Genomic DNA, 22,019 nt, shown 5'->3' with positions numbered 1-22,019 from the left:
CTGGAGTAAGCCATTCAGCCCCTGTTGTGCCATTCAGTGAGATCATGGCTGATCTTTGTCCTAACTCCATAAAATTGCCTTTGGCCCCTGTCCCTTCTACCCAGTTTGATTTAGCCATGGTAGGTCAATGGAGAATCCCATCACTTGCAGAGCAAATTGGCATAGAAACCAATCAATCATTGAGAAAAGAATGTCGTATTTATCTACCGCTATTTGCAGGATATCTCAAAGCAGTTTACTGCTGACTAAGTATTTTTGACATAAAAATAGTGCTGGAAACACTCAACGAGTCTGTCGGCATTTGTGGAGAGAAAGCTTTTAAGTCAAGTACTATATCTTCAGAACTGTAGGCACTCTTGCATAATAGGAAATGTGGTGGCCAATTCATATAGCCCAAGCTCCAACAAACGGATAACCTGTTTTAGTGATATTGGTTAGGGGACAGATACTGAGCTGGGCACTAGGGGAAGTGTCTATATTGTTATCCAACATTACAGAAAATCACAGAGGAGAGGAGGAGGCTGTTTGGAGAGCTGGTGCAAATACAATGTGCCAATTGAGCAATTTTTTTAGTGTAGATAGGATAGTGAAGAAGGCGTTTGATATGCTTTCCTTTATTAGTCAGAGTATTGAATACAGGAGTTGGGAGGTCATGTTGCGGCTGTACAGGACATTGGTTAAGCCACTGTTGGAATATTGCGTGCAATTCTGGTCTCCTTCCTATTGGAAAGATGTTGTGAAAGTTGAACAGAAAAGATACACAAGGATGTTGCCAGGGTTGGAGGATTTGAGCTATTGGGAGAGGCTGAACAGGTTGGGGCTGTTTTCCCTGGAGTGTCGGAGGCTGAGCGGTGACCTTATAGAGGTTTACAAAATTATGAGGGGCATAGATAGGGTAAATAGGCAAAGTCTTTTCCCTGGGGTGGGGAGTCCAGAACTAGAGGGTATAGGTTTAAAGTGAGAGGGGAAAGATATAAAAGAGACCTAAGGGGCAACTATTTCTCGCAGAGGGTGGTATGTGTGTGGAATGAGCTGCTAGAGAAAGTGGTGGAGGCTGGTACAATTGCGCATTTAAGAGGCATTTGGATGGGTATTTGAATAGGAAAGGTTTGGAGGGATATGGGCTGGGTGCTGGCAGGTGGGTTGGACTGAAGGGTCTGTTTCCGTGCTGTACATCTCTATGACTCTTCTCCTTGCGATCTGCACATGCTTCTTTTTAGATGCAAGGCTAATCCCTTTTTTGAATATTTCAATTGAATCTGCCTCCTCTGCAATCTCGGTCCAAACCTTACAACTAACTGCTTTAAAAACCACTTCATATCTCTCTTGTTGCTTTTGCCAATTATTTTGAATATGTGCTGTCTCATTCTTGATCCTTTCACGGTCAGGAACATTTTTTTTCCTCTCAACTCTGTCCCGACCCCTCGTGACTATGACCATCTCCATTAAATCTCCTCTTAGTTTCTCTTCAAGGTAAACAGCCCTAACGTGTCCAATTTGACTTCATAAACAAAAACAAATTGTTGGAAAAGTTCAGTAGGTCTGGCAGCATCTATGAAGAGAAATCAAAGTTAGCATTTCGGGTCCGGTGATCCTTCCTCACTCTGACCTCCTTACTGAAATTCATTGTCCCTGGAACTATTCTTGTGAATCTTTTCCACACTTTCTCTAATCCTTCACGTTTTTCCTGAACAGGATGCAGTATTCCAGCTGAGGCTAAACTAGTGTCTTGTACTTATTGTTGCTTTTGCTCTCTATATGATAAATCCCAGGAGACAGTATGCTTCAATAACAACAGCTCTCAACTAATCCTGTCTTTCTCAATGAATTATGCATATATACCCCTGATCCTGCACCCCCTTTTAGAGTTATACCCTTTATATTGTCTGTTTGTGTTCTTCCTACCAAAATGAATGATCTCACATTTGTCTGTATTGAACTTCACCTATAATCCGTCCACTCATTTCACCAATTTGTCTGTATTCTGTTGAGGTTGTGCATTACCCCCCTCAGTTTCTACTGCTTCCAAGTATTGTATCATCTGCAAACTTTGAAATTGTAACCTGTACACCAAAGTCTATGCCGTTAATATATACAAAAGCAAGGGTCCCAACATTGGTCCCCTGGGAACTCCATTGCAAATCTTCCACAAGCATTAACCACTCACCTCTCTCTTTTTCTGTCACTTTGCTAATGCAGTGTCCATGTTCTTGCTGTCCTTTTGTTCTGTGAGCTATAACTTTGCCACAGTTCTGTTGTGTGACATTATATCTAATCCATTCTGGAAGTCCGTATCCACTTCGCCAACAGCATTGTCCTGATCAACCCTCTCCAGAAAACTCCAGTAATTTAGTTAAGGCACAGTTTTCCCTTAAATGATTGTCTGTAGAAGTTTCTATACCTCTGAATTTAAATTGGTTTACCTTTATGACAATTTTTGAACATTTGCAATTCTGTAGTTCCAAAACTAGATGGCATAGGTTTAAGGTGAGGGGGGAAAGATTTGAAAGGGACCTAAGGTTCAACTTTTTCATATTGAGGGTGGTGGGTGGTGCATGTATGGAATGAGCTGCCAGAGGAAGTGATGGAGGTTGGTGCAATTGCAACATTTAAAAGACATCTGGATGGATATATGAATAGGAAGGGATGAGAAGGATATGGGCCAAATGCTGGCAAATGGGACTAGATTTATTTAGGATCTCTGGTCAGCATGGATGAGTTGGACCGAAGGGCCTGTTTCCATGCTGTACAGCTCTCTGACTCTGAGTCTACAATCTGAGTCTAAAGAAGTCTGAAAAACAATGACCAGTATGTCTCCAATTTCAACTCTGTGCCTTGGACGGCTCATCCAATCCTGGTGCCTTTATCTACTTTGAAATACAGTCTATCAAATACCACCTCCTTACTGATTTTTCAACCCACTAATTACCTCATCTTTCACCATGACCTGTACAGCAACATCTTCCTGGATCAAGTCAGATGCAAAGTTCAGGTTGTTCTGCTATAATGCAACAATTGTGTTCTTCTGCAACCTCACGCCATAGAAAATTGCAGTATGGAAAACTGCGATAGAAAATCACTCTAGAAGATCGCTAATAGAATATCATTATACCTGTTGGTAGAAAGTTAGCGTTATTCAAACAATGTCCACAATTTGTCAATCACGTTATCGCCAATTTGCGCTGATGAAACACGTGCTTAGCAAACCAACCTGTATTCATTTCGTATTTCACCCGAAGCAGTTCTACAACAGACATATCTGCTCTAAGCCCTAAAGTTCTGCCACATCCAGTCATGAGTGGCGGTGGACAATTAAACAAAGGAGTAGCAAATGGATTTTAATTTAGATAAATGTGAGGTGTTGCATTTGGTAAGGCAAATCAGAGCAGAACTTATAAAGTTAATGGTAGGGTCCTGGGGAGTGTTGCCAAAAAAAGAGATCTACGGGTGTAGGTTCATAGTTCCTTGAAAGTGGAGTTGAGATAGACAGGGTGTTGAAGAAGGCGTTTAGCATGCTTGCCTTTATTGGTCAGTACATTGAGTATAACCATTGGGAGGTCATATTGTGGCTGGATGGCATGTTGGTTAGGCCACTTTTAGAAAACCTATCTTCAATTCTGGTCACCTTGTGATAGGAAGGATGTTGTTAAACTTGAAAAGGGTCAGAAAAAATTTACAAGGAGTTTGCTGGGATTGGAGAGTTTGAGCTATCTGAAGACACTGAAAAGGCTGAGGCTTTTTTTTCTTTAGAATGTCGGAGGCTGAGGGGTGATCTTATAGAAGTTTATAAAGTCATGAGGGGATGGATAGTGTAAATAGCCATGGTCTTTTTCTTTTTCTGAGGGTAGGGGAGTCCAAAACTAGAGGACATTGGTTTAAGGTGAGAGGGGAAAGATTTGCAAGCGACCTAAAGGGTAACATTTTCCACACGGTGCATGTATGAAAAGAGGAGGAAGTGGTGGAGATTGATACAATTACAACATTTAAAAGGCATCTGGATGAGTATATGAATAGTAGGCGTTTAGAGGGATATGGGCCAAATGCTGGCCAACGGGACTAGCTTAATTTAGGATATTTTGTTGGCACTGATGGATTGGACTGAAAGGTCTGCTTCCTTGCTGTATAACTCTATGACTCTAACTCACTGCAGGAGCAGGCCCTTCAGATGTTGCCATTCCTCAACACTGAGGATGAGAACACATCTGCGTAAAAGATAAGGCTGAAGTATTTTTTAAAAAGGTTTCAACCAGAAATGCTGAGGGGATGGTCCATTTCAGCCTTCTCTGGAGGATGCTAGCATCACAGATGCCAGTCTTCAGCCAATTTAATGCACTCCAAATGCTATCAAGAAACCGCTGAAGGCACTGGATGCTGCAGGTGCTCTAACAACATTCCAGTAAAATACTGAAGATGTGTGGTTCAGAACTTGCTGTGTCCCTATTCAATTTGTTCCAGTGCAGCTACGCACTGACATCTGCCTGACAATGTGGATAATTGTTCAAGTATGTCCTGTACACACAAAACAGGACAAATCCAACCTGGCCAGTTATCACCCCATCAGTGTACATTTGGTCATCAGTGAAGTGATTGAAATGGTCATAAACAGTGCAACACTTGCTTAGCAATAACTTGGCCACTGATGCTCAGTATGAGTTCCCTAAACCATCGAGTTAAGCAGAATTAAGCCATCCAGTCTGCTGTGCCATTCAGACATGACTGATATGTTTTTCAACCCGATTCCCCTGCCTTCTCCCCATGATCTTTGATTCCCTTACCAATCAAGAACCTGTCTCTCTGTCTTAAAGACCCTCAATGACTTGGCTTCCATGGTCTTCTGTGGCAATGAGATCCACAGATTCGCCACGCTTTGGCTGAAAAGACTCCTCATCTCCATTCCAAATGGTCATCTCTTCACTCTGAGGCTGTGCCCTTGAGTCCTGGTTTCTTGGACTGGTGGAAACAATGTCTCTCCATCCACTCTATTCAGGGATGTCAGTATTTTATAAGTTTCAGTAAGGGTACTCCCTCTTCCTTCTAAACTCCATCGAGTACAAATCCAGAGCCCTCAACCACTTCTCATATGACACACCTTAGAATCAGAGAGTCATTCAGATGTACAGCATGGAAACAGACCCTTCGGTCCAACCCGACCATGCCGACCAGATATCCCAACCCAATCTAGTCCCACCTGCCAGCACCCGGCCCATATCCATGGTTTAAATGTTGCAATTGTACTAGTCTCCACCACTTCCTCTTGCAGCTTATTTCACACACATACCACCGTCTGTGTGAAAACATTGCCCCTTAGGTCCCTTTTATATCTTTCCCCTCTCCACCCTAAACCTATGCCCTTTAGTTCTGGACTCCCCGACCCCAGAGAAAAGACTTTGTCTATTTACCCTATCTATGCCCCTCATGATTTTATAAACCTCTGAGGTCACTCTTCAGCCTCTGACGACCTAGAGAAAACAGCCCTACTCTGTTCAGCCTCTCCCTGTAGCTCAAATCCTCCAACCCTGGCAATATCCTTGTAAATATTTTCTGAACCCTTTCAAGTTTCGCAACATCTTTCCGATAGGAAGGAAACCAAAATTGCACGTAATATTCCAACAGTGGCCTAACCTAAACTGTTTAAGAAAGGTAGTAAGGACAAGTCAGGGAACTATAGACCAGTGAGCCTGACGTCGGTGGTGGGCAAGTTGTTGGAGGGAATCCTGAGGGACAGGATGTACATGTATTTGGAAAGGCAAGGACTGATTAGGGATAGTCAACATGGCTTTGTCTGTGGGAAATCATGTCTCTCAAACTTGATTGAGTTTTATTTTGAAGAAGTAACAACAAAGAGTATTGATATGGGCAGAGCGGTAGATGTGATCTATATGGACTTCAGTAAAACGTTCGGCAAGGTTCCCCATGGGAGACTGGTTAGCAAGGTTAGATCTCACGGAATACAGGGAGAAGTAGCCATTTGGATACAGAACTGGCTCAAAGGTAGAAGGTTGTTTTTCAGACTGGAGGCCTGTGACCAGTGGAGTGCTACAAGGATCAGTGCTGGGCCCTCTACCTTTTCTCATTTACATAAATGATTTGGATGTGAGCATAAAAGGTACAGTTAGTAAATTTACAGATAACACCAAAATTGGAGGTGTAGTGGACAGTGAAGGTTACCTCCGAGTACAACAGGATCTGGACCAGATGGGCTAATGGGCTGAGAACTGGTGGATGGAGTTTAATTCAGATAAATGCAAGGTGGTACGTTTTGGGAAAGCAAATCTTAGCAGGACTTGCGCGTTTAATGGTAAGGTCCAGGGAGTGTTGCTAAACAAAGAGACCTCGGAGTGCAGGTTCATAGTTCCTTGTAAGTAGAGTCACAGGTAGATAGGATAGTGAAGAAGGCGTTTGGTATACTTTCCTTTATTGGTCAGAGTATTGAATATAGGAGTTGGGAGGTCATGTTGCGGCTGTACAGGACATTGGTTAGGCCCTTTTTTCCATGATCATTCTTGTAGACCTCCTCTGGACCCCCTCCAACGCCAACACATCCACCCTTAGATACGGGGCCTGAAACTGCTCACTGTATTCCAAAAGCGGTCTGACCAGAGCCTTATACAGCCTCAGCAGAACATAGAACAGTACAGCACAGTACAGCCCTTGGTGTTGTGTTGGCCTTTTATCCTACTCTAAGATCAGAGTAAACTACTCAACGTCAGTGTACTGTCTTCCATTTGCCTATCCAAGAGTTGCTTAAATGTCCTGAATGTATCAGACTCTACTGTTGTGTCCTAGCCCTCTTGAAATGAATGCTAACATTACATTTGCACTGCCAAATGAACCTGCATGTTCACCATAAGAATATCCTGTACTAGGTTTTCCAAATTCCTTTGTGCTTCAGATTTCTTTGTCCTCTTGGTATGTTTCTTCCTCCTTGGGAAGAATTTCTGCTGTCAAAAAGGAGAGGATCAGGAGAGTTGACGTTCCTGATGAAGAGCTTATGCTCAAAACGTCAACTCTCCTGCTCCTTGGTTGCTGCCTGACCGGCTGTGCTTTTCCAGCACCACACTCTGATCTCCAGCATCTGCAGTCCTCACTTTCTCCTAGTTGAATTTCTGCTGTGCCTTCTGAATTACTCTCAGAAACTCCTGCCATTGCTGCTCCCCCATCTTCCCTGCTGTCCTCACCTTCCAATCAACTCTGGCCAGCTCCTCCCTCATGACTTTGTAGTTACCTTTACTCAATTGTAATATCATTACATCTGATCCTAGCTTCTCCCTCTCGCACTGCAGGTGAATTCTATCATATTTTGGTCACTGCCCCCTCAGGGTTCCTTCACCTGAAACTCCCTAATGCAGTCTGCCTCATTACAGATCAGCAAATCCAGAATTGACTGTTCCCTAGTGTGCTATATCACAAGTTGATCCAAAAATCCATCTTGTAGACATTCCAAAATTTCCTTTTCTTGAGGTCTGCCATCAGTCTGATTTTCCTAGTCCACCTGTACATTGAAGACCCTAGTTATTATTGCAGTAATGACTTTCTTGCACGCCTTTTTAATCTGTTGATTTACTTGCTTTCCCACATCCTGACTTACCTTGCTAGTAGTAGTGCCTTACTTAATAAAACAATATGCTCATCTGCTGCACATTTATTGTTTATTCTTAATACTTCTATCATTTTAATCTGCCATTTGTTTATATTCAGCCCTGAGCAATGTTAATCACCAGCCAATCAACTAGCAACTCTTGTGTTCGCCATATCTTGATTTTAACTGTCCACAGCCAGCGAATAACACTGAAGCCCTGTCCCAAACTCTGCCCAGTGACCCATCCTAAAACTTGTCCCACCATCAGTGTTGTGGAATCTTTTAATCCCACTTGAGAGAACAGAGGGGGCCTTTGCTGGATTTTTCACCTGAATGATGGCACCTCAAACAGTGCCTTGCTCCCTTGATACTGTGGTGGAGTATTGACCTGAATTTTTGTGCTGTGGCCTGGAATGGGATAAAACTCAGAATCTTCAGACTCCAAGGCAAGGAAGATAGCAACTAAGCTGTTGCTGACACTTGAGCATAATTGTGGGGAAATGTATATTTATAGAGCAACTTCTACGGCCTCAGGAAATCCTAACACACTTTACAGTTGCTTTACCACTTTGGAGATGTGAATTAGTAATGATATAATTAGGAATACCCACAGCTAATTTTCACACGGGTGGCAGCGTAATCATGACAAGCTAATCTGTCCTGGTGGTGCTGGCTGAAGGAATAAATGTTGGCCAGACAGTTCGGGGTTGAGATTCCCTGCTCTTCCCCTTCAGAGGCCATGTAGGATCTTGCAAAAGATGACACCACTGATTCAAACTTCGAATCCTGAGCTGAGTTTAAAGCCTGTGAGCCCAGATATAGACACCTTAGCAATCTAGGTGGAATTGTATTTTGCCAGTGGATCTGAAATATTGGCAGAATCATAGAATCTCTACAGTGTGGAAGCAGGTGATTTGGCCCATCAAGTCCCTACAAATAACACCCCACCCAAACCCATCCCCCACCTACCTGTGACTCTGCATTTCACATGGCTAACCCACCTAGTCTGCACATTTCTGGACACTGTGGGCAATTTAGCACGGCTAGTCCACCTAACCTTCACGTGTTTGGACAGTGGGAGGAAACTGGAGCACCCATAGGAAACCCATGTAGACATGGGGAGAATGTGCAAACTCCACACAGCCAGTTGCCTGAGGCTGTAATCGAACGTTGGTCCCTGGCATTGAGAGGCAGCAGTATTGTCCCGGTCAGAAGTCTGACCAACTATGACACTTGAAGCACAAGCATGAAATGTTAATTTTTGCTGATAAGTTAGTGATTTAGTTGTTGGCCCTTTGTGCTGAAAGTGAGAGTAGTTTTAGTACATTTGAAAGTTGCCCTTTAGTTTTTTTCAGAACAATGGGGCTGTATTATATGCATGAAACTTTATTGCTGGAACAGCACAGCAGGTCAGGCAGCATCTAGGGAACAGAAGATTCGACGTTTCGGGCACATGCCCTTCTTCAGGAATGAGCAGAGAGTGTTCAGCAGGAGAAGATAAAAGGTAGGGAGGAGGGGCGTTGGAAATGTGATAGGTGGAAAGAGGTCAAGGTGAGGGTGATAGGTCGGAGTAGGGTGGAGGCGGAGAGGTCAAGAAGAAGACTGCAGGTCAGGAAGGCGGTGCCGGGCTGGAGGGATTCGGCTGAGACAAGGTGGGGGGAGGGGGGATGAAGAAACTGGTGAAGTCCAAGTTCATCCCCTGTGGTTGGAGGGTTCCCAGTCGGAAGATAAGACGCTCCTCCTCTGACCGTCGCGTTGTTGTGGTTTGGCGGTGGATGAGTCCAATGACCTGCATATCCTCGGTGGAGTGGGAGGGGGAGTTGAAATGCTGTGCTACAGGGTGATTGGGTTGGTTCGTCCGGGTGGCCCAGAGGTGCTCTCTGAATCGCTCCGCAAGTAGGCGGCCTGTCTCCCCAATATAGAGGAGGCCACACCGGCTGCAGCGGATGCAGTAGATGATGTGGGTGGAGGTGCAGGTGAATCTGTGGCGGATATGGAAGTTTCCTTTGGGGCCTTGGAGAGAAGTGAGGGGGGAGGTGTGGGCGCAAGTGTTGCACCTCCTGCGGTTGCAAGGGAAGGTGCCGGGAGTGGAGGTTGGGTTGGTGGGGGGTATGGATCTGACAAGGGAGTCGCGGAGGGAGTGGTCTCTACGGAAAGCTGATAGAGGAGGGGAGGGAAATATATCCTTGGTGGTGGGGTCCGTTTGGAGGTGGCGGAAGTGACGGCGGATGATGCGCTGTACATGGAGATTGGTGGGGTGGTAGGTGAGGACCAGTGGGGTTCTGTCCTGGTGGCGGTTGGAGGGGCGGGGCTCAAGGTTGGAGGAGCGGGAAGTGGAGGAGATGCGGTGGAGGGCATCGTCGATCATGTCGGGGGGGAAATTGCGGTCCTTGAAGAAGGAGGCCGTCTGTGTTGTGCGTATTTTGAACTGGTCCTCCTGGGAGCAGATGCGGCGGAGACGAAGGAATTGGGAGAATGGGATGGCGTTTTTACAGGGGGCGGGGTGGGAGGAGGTGTAGTCCAGGTAGCTGTGGGAGTCGGTCGGTTTGTAGTAGATGTGCTGTGGGAGTCGGTCGGTTTGTAGTAGATGTGCATTACAACTGGGTTTGAAAGGTTTCATCGGTGTATACGTTTGGACCGTTAAGCAGCCATGAGAGGTTAGCTGAAGACATTGGTTGTTACTAAGCATTTTGAGTTTGTGCAATACTTTGAAGAGGGTAGGGGATAGATGCCAAGTGAAAATTAATGTGCAGAGGAGCAGTCTTTTGGGATGAGGCTCTTTTCACAGCTGTGAGTTGGTGCAGAGTATAACGGGTCTGAAAGAGGCAATTAAACAAAATAAAGCATGCTGCAAAAGGCTTATTCAGAGCCTTTAATAATCAATTGAACTGAACTGATCAGGCAGTTATATCCTGGCTGTACATAGTCACAACACCTTGCCATTGTCAGTCTGCTAATCAAATCCAGGTTTCAGGCTTGACTTCGGAATTCTCACTTCCAAGTTGGAAAAGTATGATTTTCACTGAATTGCAGAAACAGACCCTTGGTCAAACTCGCCCATGCCAATCAGACATCCCATCGCAATCTAGTCCCACCTGCCAGCACCCGGCCCATATCCCTCCAAACCCTTCCTATTCATATACCCATCTAGATGCCTTTTAAATGTTGCATTTGTACTAGCCTCCACCACTTCCTCTGGCAGCTCATTCCACACATGCACCATCCTCTGCGTGAAAAGGTTGCCCCTTAGGTCTCTTTTATATCTTTCTCCTCTCATCCTAAACCTATGCCCTCTACTGCAGGACTCCCCCAGCCCAGGGAAAAGACCTTGTTTATTTATTCTATCCATGCATCTCAGACTTTATAAATCTCAATAAGGTCACACCTCAGCCTCCTACGCTCCAGGAAAAACAGCCCCAGCCTATTCAACCTCTCCCTATAGCTCAAAGCCTCCAACCCTGGCAACACCCTTGTAAATCTTTTCTGAACCCTTTCAAGCTTCACAACGTCGTTCTGATAGGAAGGAGACCAGAATTGCACACAGTATTCCAAAAGTGGCCTAACCAATGTCCTGTACAGCCGCAACATGACCTCACAATTCCTGTACTCAGTACTCTGACCAATAAAGACAAGCGTACCAAACACTTTCCTCACTGTCCTATCTACCTGCGACTCCACTTTCAAGGAGCTATGAACCTGCACTCCAAGGTCTCTTTGTTCAGCAACACTTCCTGGACCTTACCATGAAGTGTATAAGTTCTGCCCTGATGTGCTTTCCCAAAATGCAGCACCTCACATTTATCTAAATTAAACTCCATCTGCTACTCCTCAGCCCATTGGCCCATATGAGCAAGATCCCGATGTAATCTGAGGTAACCTTCTTTACTGTCCATTACACCCCTAATTTTGGTGTCATCTGCAAACTTACTAACTATACCTCTACTGCGCACCTCCAAATCATTTATATAAATGATGAAAAGTAATGGACCCAGCACCGATCCTTGTGGCACTCCACTGGTCACAGGCCTCCAGTCTGAAAAACAACCCTCCATCACCACCCTCTGTCTTCTACCTTTGAGCCAGTTCTGTGTCCAAATGGCTATTTGTGTCCAAATGGCTACTTCTCTCTGTATTTCATAAGATCTAACCTTGCTAATCAGTCTCCATGGGGACCCTTGTCGAACACCTTACTGAAGTCCATATAGATCAGGTCTACCACTCTGCCCTCATCAATCCTCTTTGTTACTTCAAAAAACTCAATCAAGTTTATGAGACATGATTTCCCACGTACAAAGCTATGTTGACTATCCCTAATCAGTCCTTGCCTTTCCAAATACATGTGCATCCTGTTCCTCAGGATTCCCTCCAACAACTTGTCCACCACCAACGTCAGGCTCACTGGTCTATATTTCCCTGGTTTGTCCTTACCACTTTTCTTAAACAGTGGCACCACGTTTGCCAACCTCCAGTCATCCAGCACCTCACCTGTGATTATCAATGATACAAATATCTCAGCAAGAGGCCCAGCAATCACCTCCCTAGCTTCCCACAGAGGTCTAGGGTACACCTGATCAGGTCCTGGGGATTTATCCACTTTTATGCGTTTCAAGACATTCAGCACCACCACCTCTGTAATATGGACATTTTTCAAGATGTCGCCATCAATTTCCATACATTCTATATCTTCCATGTCCTTTTCCACAGTAAACACAGATCCAAAATACTTGTTTAGTATCTTCCCCCATCTCCTGCAGCTCCACACAAAGGCCACATGACTGATCTTTGAGGGGCCCTATTCGCTCCCTATTACCCTTTTATCCTTAATATATTTGTAAAAACCCTCTGGATTCTCCTTAATTCTATTTGCCAAAAGCTATCTCATGTCCCCTTTTTGCCTCCTGATTTCCCTCTTAAGTATATTCCTACTGCCTTTATACTCTTATAAGGATTCACTCGATCTATCTTGTCTATACCTGACATATGCTTCCTTCTTTTTCTGAACCAAACCTTCAATTTCTTTAGTCATCCAGCATTCTCTATACCTACCACCCTTCCCTTTCACCCTGACAGGAATATACTTTCTCTGGATTCTTGTCACCTCATTTCTGAAGGCTTCCCAGTTTCCAGCCGTCCCTTTACCTGCGAACATCTGCCCCCAATCAGCTTTTGAAAGTTCTTGCCTAATGCTGCCAAAGTTGGCCTTTCTCCAATTTAGAACTTCAACTGTTAGATCTGGTTTATCCATTTCCATCACTATTTTAAATCTAATAGAATTATAGTTGCTGGCCCCCAAGTGCTCCCCCACTGACACCTCAGTCACCTGCCCTGCCTTATTCCCCAAGAGTAGGTCAAGTTTTGCATCTTCTCTAGTAGCTACATCCACATACTGAATCAGAAAACTCTTCTGTACATGTTTAACAAATTCCATTCCATCTAAACCCTGATCACTATGGCAGTCCCAGTCTATGTTTGGAAAGTTAAAATCCCCTACCATAACCACCCTATTTTTCTTACAGATAACTGAGATCTCCTTACAAGTTTGTTTCTCAATTTCCCATTGAATACTTGGGGCGGGGGGGGGGGGGTTGCGGTGTGGGTCTATAATACAATCCCAATAAGGTGATCATCCCATTTCTATTTCTCAGTTCCATCCAGATAAGTTCCCTGGATGTATTTCGAGGAATATCCTCCCTCAGTACAGCTATAATGCTATCCCTGATCAAAAATGCCACTCCCCCTCCTCTCTTGCCTCCCTTTCTGTCCTTCCTGTAGCATTTGTATCCTGGAACAGTAAGCTGCCAGTCCTGTCCATCTCTGAGTCATGTTTCTGTTATTGCTATGATATCCCAGTCCCATGTTCCTAACCATGCCCTGAGTTCATCTGTCTTCCCTGTTAGGCCTTTTGCATTGAAATAAATGCAGATATTCAAGGCAGGAGGTGTTTCCCTATCTGAGACCCTGTTTTCTTTCTTAAGTCCGTGGCAAAGATTGTATAGAAACATCGAGTTATACAGCATGGGGACATGCATTATTTTCTGCACTGAGTGACTACCCTTCAAAAATGACTTGTTATTTTACATGAGGCATGAGTGTCATTGCTGGGCCAGTATTTATCATCCATTTCAGACTGTCCTTCAGAAGGTAATGTGAGCTGTTGCCTTGAACTTCCATAATCCAGGAGTTTTGGGGATCTACACAGTGTTGTTGGGATGTGGGTTCCAGGATTGTGATCAAGCAATCCTGAAGAAACAGCTGATTTTGTTCCAAGTCAGGATGGTGAGTGAATTGGAGAGGAACTTGAAGATGGTATTCTCATGTATCTGCTGCCCTTGTCTTTCTAGATGGTAACAGTTCATAGAGTCATAGAGATGTATAGCATGGAAACAGACCCTTTGGTCCAACCCGTCCATGCCGACCAGATATCCCAACCCAATCTACTCCCACCTGCCAGCACCCGGCCCATATCCCTCCAAACCCTTCCTATTCATATACCCATCCAAATGCCTTTAAATGTTGTAATTGTACCAGCCTCCACCACTTCCTCTAGCGGCTCAATCCATACACGTACCACCCTCTGTGTGAAAAAGTTGCCCCTTAGATCTCTTTTATATCTTTCTCCTCTCACCCTAAACCTATGCCCTTTTGTTCTGGACTCCCCCACTCCAGGGAAAAGACTTTGTCAATTTACCCAATTCATGCCCCTCATAATTTTGTGAACCTCCAACGCTCCAGGGAAAACGGCCCCAGCCTGTTCATCCTCTCCCTGTAGCTCAAATCCTCCAACCCTGGCAACATCCTCGTAAATCTTTTCTGAACCCTTTCAAGTTTTACAACATAGAAACTATATTTCATTTGCTGTAAAGTGCTTTGGGACGTATGTGTAACATAATGCATATCCTTTGTTTTCCTGACATAGTTCAGTCTTTAGCCTCCTGTTAGGCTGATTCCATTAACTCCCTGGTGTACTGGTACTCAACTTTATAGCGTGCATCCTATTAGCCAGTCACAATCCTCTGGCTGGAACTTGCGTTTTTGGATGCAGGTTACTTTTATCATGACTTCATTGTTTACTCTGCCTTCCCAGCTGATGCCTAACTTGTTGTTTATACAACGTGTTCCAAATGCTTCCAACTTCTGCAATTATCAGTTGATAATAAACAATTCCCATCAGTTGGTTTATCTGATCATCTCATTCCTATATTCATTTGGGATAAATATTTCCAGGTATACAAATTCATCCACAGTTTCTGAGGCCCCACTATTGAAGTCCAGTCACTTATTCAGGTTTTTTTTTTCAATTCATTCATGAGATCTGGGCATCATTGACCAGACCAGTATTTATTACCCATCTCTAATTGCCCAGAGGGCAATTAAGTGTCAACCACTTTGTTATAGGTCTGGACTTACCATGTAGACTAGACCAGGTAAGGGCAGCAGACTCCTTCCCTAAAGGCGGTGAGGAAAGCAAATGGACTGCTGTTCTTTATTTAAAAGGGAATGAAGTGTAAAAGTGGGAGGTTTTGCTAAGTTATATGAGGCATCAGTCTGGTCACAGTCGGAACACTGAACAGTTTTGAGCCCTGATCTGGGGATGGCAATGGAACAGTCCAGAGAAGATTCACTAACTGATACTAGTTCAGAGTCATAGAGATGTATGGCACTGAAACAGACCCTTTGGTCCAACCCGTCCATTCCAACCAGTTATCACAAATTAATCTAGATCCATTTGCTAGCATTTGGTCCATATCCCTCCAAACCCTTCTTATTCATGTACCCATTCAGATTCCTTTTAAATGTTGTAATTGTACCAGCCTCCAGCACTTCCTCTGGCAGCTTGTTCCATACACGTACCACCCTCTGTGTGAAAAAGTTGCCATTTGGGTCCCTTTTAAATCTTTCTCTTCTCACCATAAACATATGCCTGTAGATTTGGAATCCTCTACCTGGGGGAAAAAGACCTTGTCTCTTTACTCTATCCATGCCCCTCATGATTTTATAAACCTCTATAAGGTCACCCCTCAGTCTTCAATGCTCCAGGGACAATAGCCCCAGTCTATTCAGCCTCCCCCTATAGCTCAAACTCTCCAACCCTGGCAACATCCTTGTAAATCTTTTCTGAACCCTTTCAAATTTCACAACATCCTTCCTATAGGAGGGAGACCAGAATTGCACACAATATTCCAACAGTGGTCTAAGTATGAAAGAACTTAATCAGAAAATGGCTTAGTTTGAAAAAAAGGCAAGTCTTCCTTTCGGTGAATTTCCATCAAAGAAAATTGCACTGACTTGCGATCATTTGACTTGTAGCCTTTTGTCTCGGAACAGATCAAACCTGGGTCCTTCTTTGGCTACACCTTTCACCCTTGGCTACAAATTTACCAAATGTGTCATGTTCCCTTTTTTTATGTTCAATATAATTGCACTGTTGAAAATATTGATGTCTTTGAGATTCACAATTGTGTAATTAACATAATGTAATAAACATGAGTAGGAGTAAGACACCGGGTCCTTTAAAATGATTCTACCATTTGGTAAAATAGTAGTTAATGTCCTCCCTCAGCACCACCTCTTGTATGTTTCCATTTTCCTTGATTCTGTTAGTATCCAAAAATTAATTAGTTCCATCCTTTAGCATATCAACGACTGAACGTCCACCAGCTCTCATACTGTAGTGTTAGGTGTTAGAGCCATTGAATCATGTAGTACAGGAGGAGACCATTTTATTTGTCAAGTCCATGTTAACACACTCTCTCTAGAATAGTCTAGTTCCATCCCTGTGCTCTACGTTTAGTTGACTGTAGAAATAAAGAATTCCAAAGATTTGGAACCCTGTGAGTGAAGAAAATTTCCTCATCTCACTCCTAAGTGCACATATATAGTGCACCAGAGTGGAAAGATGAATACTTGATGAACCTCTTTTCCCCCATCCATTCATTTACTTATAGCTGAGTTCCTAATCTCAGTTGTGCTGGTGTATGAAAGGATTGTAAGAGTGCATAATCTGTTTGGGATTGTGATAGAAGGGTTATGGGGTGCAGATAGGAAAGTAGAGTGGAGCTCTCGGGAGAGGCCGAATAGGGCTGGGGCTGTTTTCTCTGGAGCATTGAAGACCTTATAGAGGTTTGTAAAATCATGAGGGACATGGATAGGATAAATAGACAAGGTCTTTTCCCTGAGGTTGGGTAGTCCAGAACTAGAGGGCGTCCGTTTAGGGTGAGCGGGGAAAGATATAAAAGGGACCTAAGGGGCCACTGCACGCAGTGGGTGGTGTGTGTATGGAATGAGTTGTCAAGAGGATATAATGGAGGCTAGTACAATTACAGCATTTAACAGGCATCTAGATGGGTATGTGAATAGGAAGGGTTTAGAGGGGAATGAACCAACTGCTGGGAATGGAACTAGGTCGGATTGGGATGCCTGGTCAGCGTGGATGAGTTGGACCGAAGGGTCTGTTTCTGTGCTGTACATCTCTGTGACTCTAGAGCAAGGCCATAACCAGATCAGCCATGATCTTATTGAATGGCAGAGCAGGCTCAATGAACTGAATGGCTTACTAACCCTCAAGTGTTATGTTCCCATGGAAAAGGCAAAACTCGCATGAACTTAGGGCATTCCAAATGCTTTGCAGCCAATTAAATACTTTAAGTCTAGTTACTGTTTTAATGTAGGAAATGTGACAGTTAATTTGCACTCATCAAACTCCTACAAACAGCTTGTTTTTATGATCACACAAATCTTTGATGTGATGTTTCGGGATAAATATTAGGGTTGGTTATGGGCGAGGGCTTTCTTGGTCTCAGTAAATTGTACTGTTTGATGTTCTGTTTGCACCTGAGAGCAGACAGAGCTCCAGTTTGATGTCTTCTTAGAAAATTGGCTCCTCGGACATCGCAGTGCTCCTTTGGTGCTATACTTGGGAGTGTTGGCCATGCACTCAATCTCACAACCTTCTGACTGACATGAGATGGTTTCCCACTGAGTCACAGCTTGATTGTAGAGAAGCAAGCAACCAAAGTGTTTGTTTCATCAACAATAACTTGCATTTATGAAGTGCATTTAACAAAGTACAATCTCTTAAGGGACTTTGCAGTAGTGAATCAAATGAATTTTGAAACTGAGCGACAAGATATTTAGAGAGATGACTAAATTTTTAATCATAGAGACCATTATATTCAAAAGACAAATAGAGGTGGAGAAGTTTAGGGAAGGAAATAAAGTGAGTTAACTAAAGATCTGGCCTTCAACAGTGGGTGATTAAACTAAAACATAGACAAGAGGCCAGATTGGACGAGTGCAGGAATCTACAGTTGTGTGACTTGTGAAGATCACAGAGAAACGGATAAAACAGTCCATGGGTGAACTGAAATTGAGAATTTTAACACAGATATGTTGGCGCCTGGTTTAGCACTTTTGGCCAGTGAGAAAGGGGAGGGTGATGGGTGAGTAGGATAGGGGGCAAATTGTGAAATGAAAATCAGTGTTTTGGATTAATTCAAGTTTGGGTGAGAGGCTGACTTGGAGTGCATTGAAATAGTTAAGTCTAGAAATAAAAGAAGTTTGGGTGAGGAGTTTGGCAGCAGATGCGCTGAGCTTGGAGAAGTGGGGGTGACAATGTTATCAAGGTGTAAGAGTCTAGTTTTGGTGCTGGAATTTGGCTGGTTATTCGTTCTGGGTCCGATTCGATGCAGAGCTTGAGAATTATCTGGTTTGGCCTCTGTCAGTTACTTGGGAGAGGGATAAAGTTAGTGGCTAGGAAGTACATTTTATAGTGGGGACTAAAAGTGCATTGGCGCTTCCTCCATTTAGTTTCATGTCTAGAGTACTGACTCAGAGATGATCATCTATTCTCTTCATCATGAGACATCTTAGGAACATTAAGGAGGAAATGGCGAGATCAGCTTTTTCTTAAAAATATGTTGCACAAGCCTAAACATTGTCTCCTTTCTCTTGTCTCCAGGTGATCTCACAGGAAAAGTTCTTGCATATTTAAGTCTTGTCCCAGTATTTATCCTATTTGGTTTCATCACACTCATTGTGTTCAAGAGGGAGTTGCACTCTGTAAGTTACGTGTCTATTTCTCACATTGATTCATGAGAATAGTTGTTCTGATCGTTTGTTTCTATGGAATGGTCTCGGTTCTGCTATATTCCCTATCAGAAGTCACCATCTCTTCTCTGGGGAAGATGGAAGTCTGAAGACTGGGCAGGGTGGTTTCTCTACCTGACACTGTAAGACAGGGGAAAAAGACTTGATTGCCATTGTGGATGCACCAAGGTGATGGCATCGTATGTACCTCATTGATGGGTTTCTCAAACGTCCCCACTTAAAAACAATTGAGTTCTGTTTGATTGTGTGCATGAATAATCTCTAATAGAAACTTCGTTATAATTGTTCTGTAATTTAAAAAAAAAAGCACAAAATTAACGTAATTTTCTTCAAACCTGCTTTATTTGGGTGAGGGTAATTATATTGCTGGACTATCCGGAGGCCTGACCAATATCTGGAAATGTGAGTCCACCTTCCACTGTGTGGAATGAAATTCAATTAATGATTTAATTGTAGAATAAAATTCTAGTCTCGGTGACAGTGAACAAAGGAAAAGCTCATTAGAGCAGGTGTTCTGTTGACCTGGCTTAGTCTGGGCCCACAGGTGACTCCAGAACCACAGCAACGTGTTTGATTTCTAACTGGCCTCTGGAATGGTGAGGTAAGTGGCTCCATTGTGTTCAAGAAGGTAGCACACCATCACCTTCTGAAGGTCAGGTACAACTCAACAGTAAACACAGGCCTGGCCAGTGAAACACTCATCCCAAGAATGAATAAATAAAAGGTTGTCCCTGATAGCCCGTCTAGTTGGGCTGTATCTCTGTTGTAAATTCACTTGATTTCTGCATGCAGAGAGTTCCTAAGCTTAAGCACTGGGAGTCGTTTTTGCTTCTGTTTCTAAATGGATGACTCCTCCTTGCACTCGGGGATGGTTTGGTGGCAGGGGGGCCACCTGCACGTATGCTTTAGGTGGAATATATGATGGGACATCCAAAACTGAGAGAAGCGAAAAGTCCATGAATCTCTAATCTGATGTTCAGAGTGAGTGTGACCAGCAGCTGATTCTTTGGCTCAGACAGCTCTTTTGTCCCAAATAAACCCTGTGGAAATTCTTACCAGTCACCTGTTGTAGAACATGTATATGGATTAAGGGTGGCTCTGAAACATTTGTTTGGTGTGCTTTAAATTTGCATGCACTGTACTTTTTCTGGAAAAAAATCATCTTAAGCACAGAAACTTTGAGGTCATTTTCCATTAGAGCACGAAGGGTGTTCCATGCACAAACCACTCGGCAGAACCATTTCACAAAAGAGTGGTTTTATACTTCCTGAAGCTTCTAATACTGTACAGCAGCATTTCCTTTACATTTATTGAGTTGCTACCCAGCATTGTATGAGGAGGTGGGGGGTAGGGAAGTGACTGCATGAGATTGAGGGCAAAGCTTGAAATTCGAAGCTTGTTGAATGAATTTACCGGCCCTGAGATCCACCAACACCACCGTCTTCCTGCAGAGAACAGAGACTGTGAGAACCCACACCATGCACAGAATTAATGTCCACCTTGGAGGAAAAGCATCTTGGTGATTCTTGCATTTGTTATTGCTGGCTTCTGCTTCATGTTTTTTATGTGCAGTGCTGTCATATAAAGCAACTGCTTCAAATGTTAATTTCAGTACCCTGAGTAACCTCTGTATAATATAGTTTGCAAGTTCCCTTGTGAAATATCTTATTCTGTTTTTAGTATTTTGCCTGCAGCAATTGAAGGTCTTTGGTAAGCGTGTCTGTCACATTATGGATTGTGCTGGTGGAGGCTAAGAATTGCAGTGAATCAGTCTGATTTGGTGAATGAAGACTTCCCTAGTTTACAGTTTGCACTCTTTGTTATTTGTTTCAGATTTCATTTCTGTGTGGTTTGGTACTAAATGAAAGCTTCAACTGGGTAATTAAGAATGTTATCAAAGAACCTAGACCTTGCCAAGGTGAGAGTAATTTGCTACACTAAGTGTTTCCATTCTTTCCTTAATAAGGAGTGAGCATGTCTTACTAACAATTCATTGAGAACCAAAATACTGTATTTTATGGTGTACAGGCTGCACCGTCTTGCATATTTAAATGTTCCTTACATATACACGGATTCTGGGTAATTCAAGATGGAGGACGGGAAAAATTTCTAGCTGTAATAGGCTGCTTTTTTGTTTTGAGGTATGTTAAGTGTTAGAGGTGATTTCCTCAAATTCCAGGAGCAGCAATTACTGTTTTATATGCTATTGCATTGTTTTGGAACTTGGGAGAAAAAAAAAGTCAAAATAACGGCACTTTTAAAAGAGACAGGAACAGACAAAGACAGCACATGGTCTGTGCAGGAGAGCATGAGAGAGAGCGAGAGAAACCCACACTGCTAACTCAACAGCAGTGAACCTGCACAGTTATGCCTTTTGCTGTTGAATTCATGTATCACTGGACATTGGAGTGTGTCTGGGAAAATTAACATACAGTGAAATTCACAATTGATGTTGGAGGAACCTGTTTGGGAGAGGTCTCAGCACAGAAACAGATAAAAGAATAGTTTGAAGTGGGACAACACTACTATCATAGGGCAAGCCAGACAGAGAACAGCCAGGGAATTCCTAGAGGCATGGCATTCATCCACAAACTCCATCAACAAACACATCGACCTGGACCCAATATACCAACCACTACAGCGGACAGCTGAAACTGACAACCGGAAGCGGCAGGGACAGACCACTATAAACACCGGAGGAAACATCAAAGAAGCGCTTCGCAGGAGGCTCCCAAGCACTGATGATGTCGCCTAGCCAGGGGACGAAACGTTTGCAACAAAAACTTCCAGCTCGGTGAACAGAACCACAACAACGAGCACCCGAGCTACAAATCTTCGCACAAACTTTTAAAAAGTAGGTTCTTTCTTGATTATATGTTTCATTGAGATATGTCTTGATTAAACTAAAAAAAATAAGCTGTAAGTATTAAATTAGCCTGGAGCAGTGTTTTGTAGAGGAATAAGATGGTGCTGTTTTCTGGGTCTGCAGATTGGAAGAAGCAAAAATAACCCTTAGTAGAGTAGTGTACTCTTGTCGCATGTGGGAGAGTTTACATGTTACTGAGGATTATATCTGCAATAAATGCTATTATTTGCAAATCCTATCAGATCAAATGGATTGGTTGGAGAGACAGAGGCAGTGAGGAATTTACAAGAGCAAGGAGGTGTGATGGAAGGCAGTTATAGGAAGAGAAAAACGTTTCAGATACAGTTACATAGATGGGTTAACTCCAGGAAAGGTAAGAGAGGTAGGCTGCTAGTGCAGGAGTCTTCTGTGTGGCTATCTCCATTTCAAACAGGTATGCTGTTTTGGAAAATGTAGGGGGTGATGGTT

The 22,019-nt window shown here is 43.4% G+C and overlaps 1 protein-coding gene across 1 annotated transcript in view; it reads left to right on the top strand.

Annotated features, from left to right (window-relative positions):
• dolpp1 (dolichyldiphosphatase 1) overlaps positions 1-22,019 on the top strand; it is a 44,928-nt gene that overhangs the window by 936 nt on the left and 21,973 nt on the right. The window contains exons 2-3 of the mRNA XM_043720625.2: positions 18,537-18,637; positions 20,519-20,603. Coding sequence (XP_043576560.1) covers positions 18,537-18,637; positions 20,519-20,603 — 186 coding nt within the window. The remainder of the gene's footprint in view (positions 1-18,536; positions 18,638-20,518; positions 20,604-22,019) is intronic.

Source organism: Chiloscyllium plagiosum, unplaced genomic scaffold (genome assembly GCF_037043375.1).
Source record: "Chiloscyllium plagiosum isolate Xiang-an unplaced genomic scaffold, Cpla_swu_hap1 HiC_scaffold_21, whole genome shotgun sequence".
Taxonomy (NCBI): domain Eukaryota; kingdom Metazoa; phylum Chordata; class Chondrichthyes; order Orectolobiformes; family Hemiscylliidae; genus Chiloscyllium; species Chiloscyllium plagiosum.
This window is presented reverse-complemented; position numbering and strand designations above follow the sequence as displayed.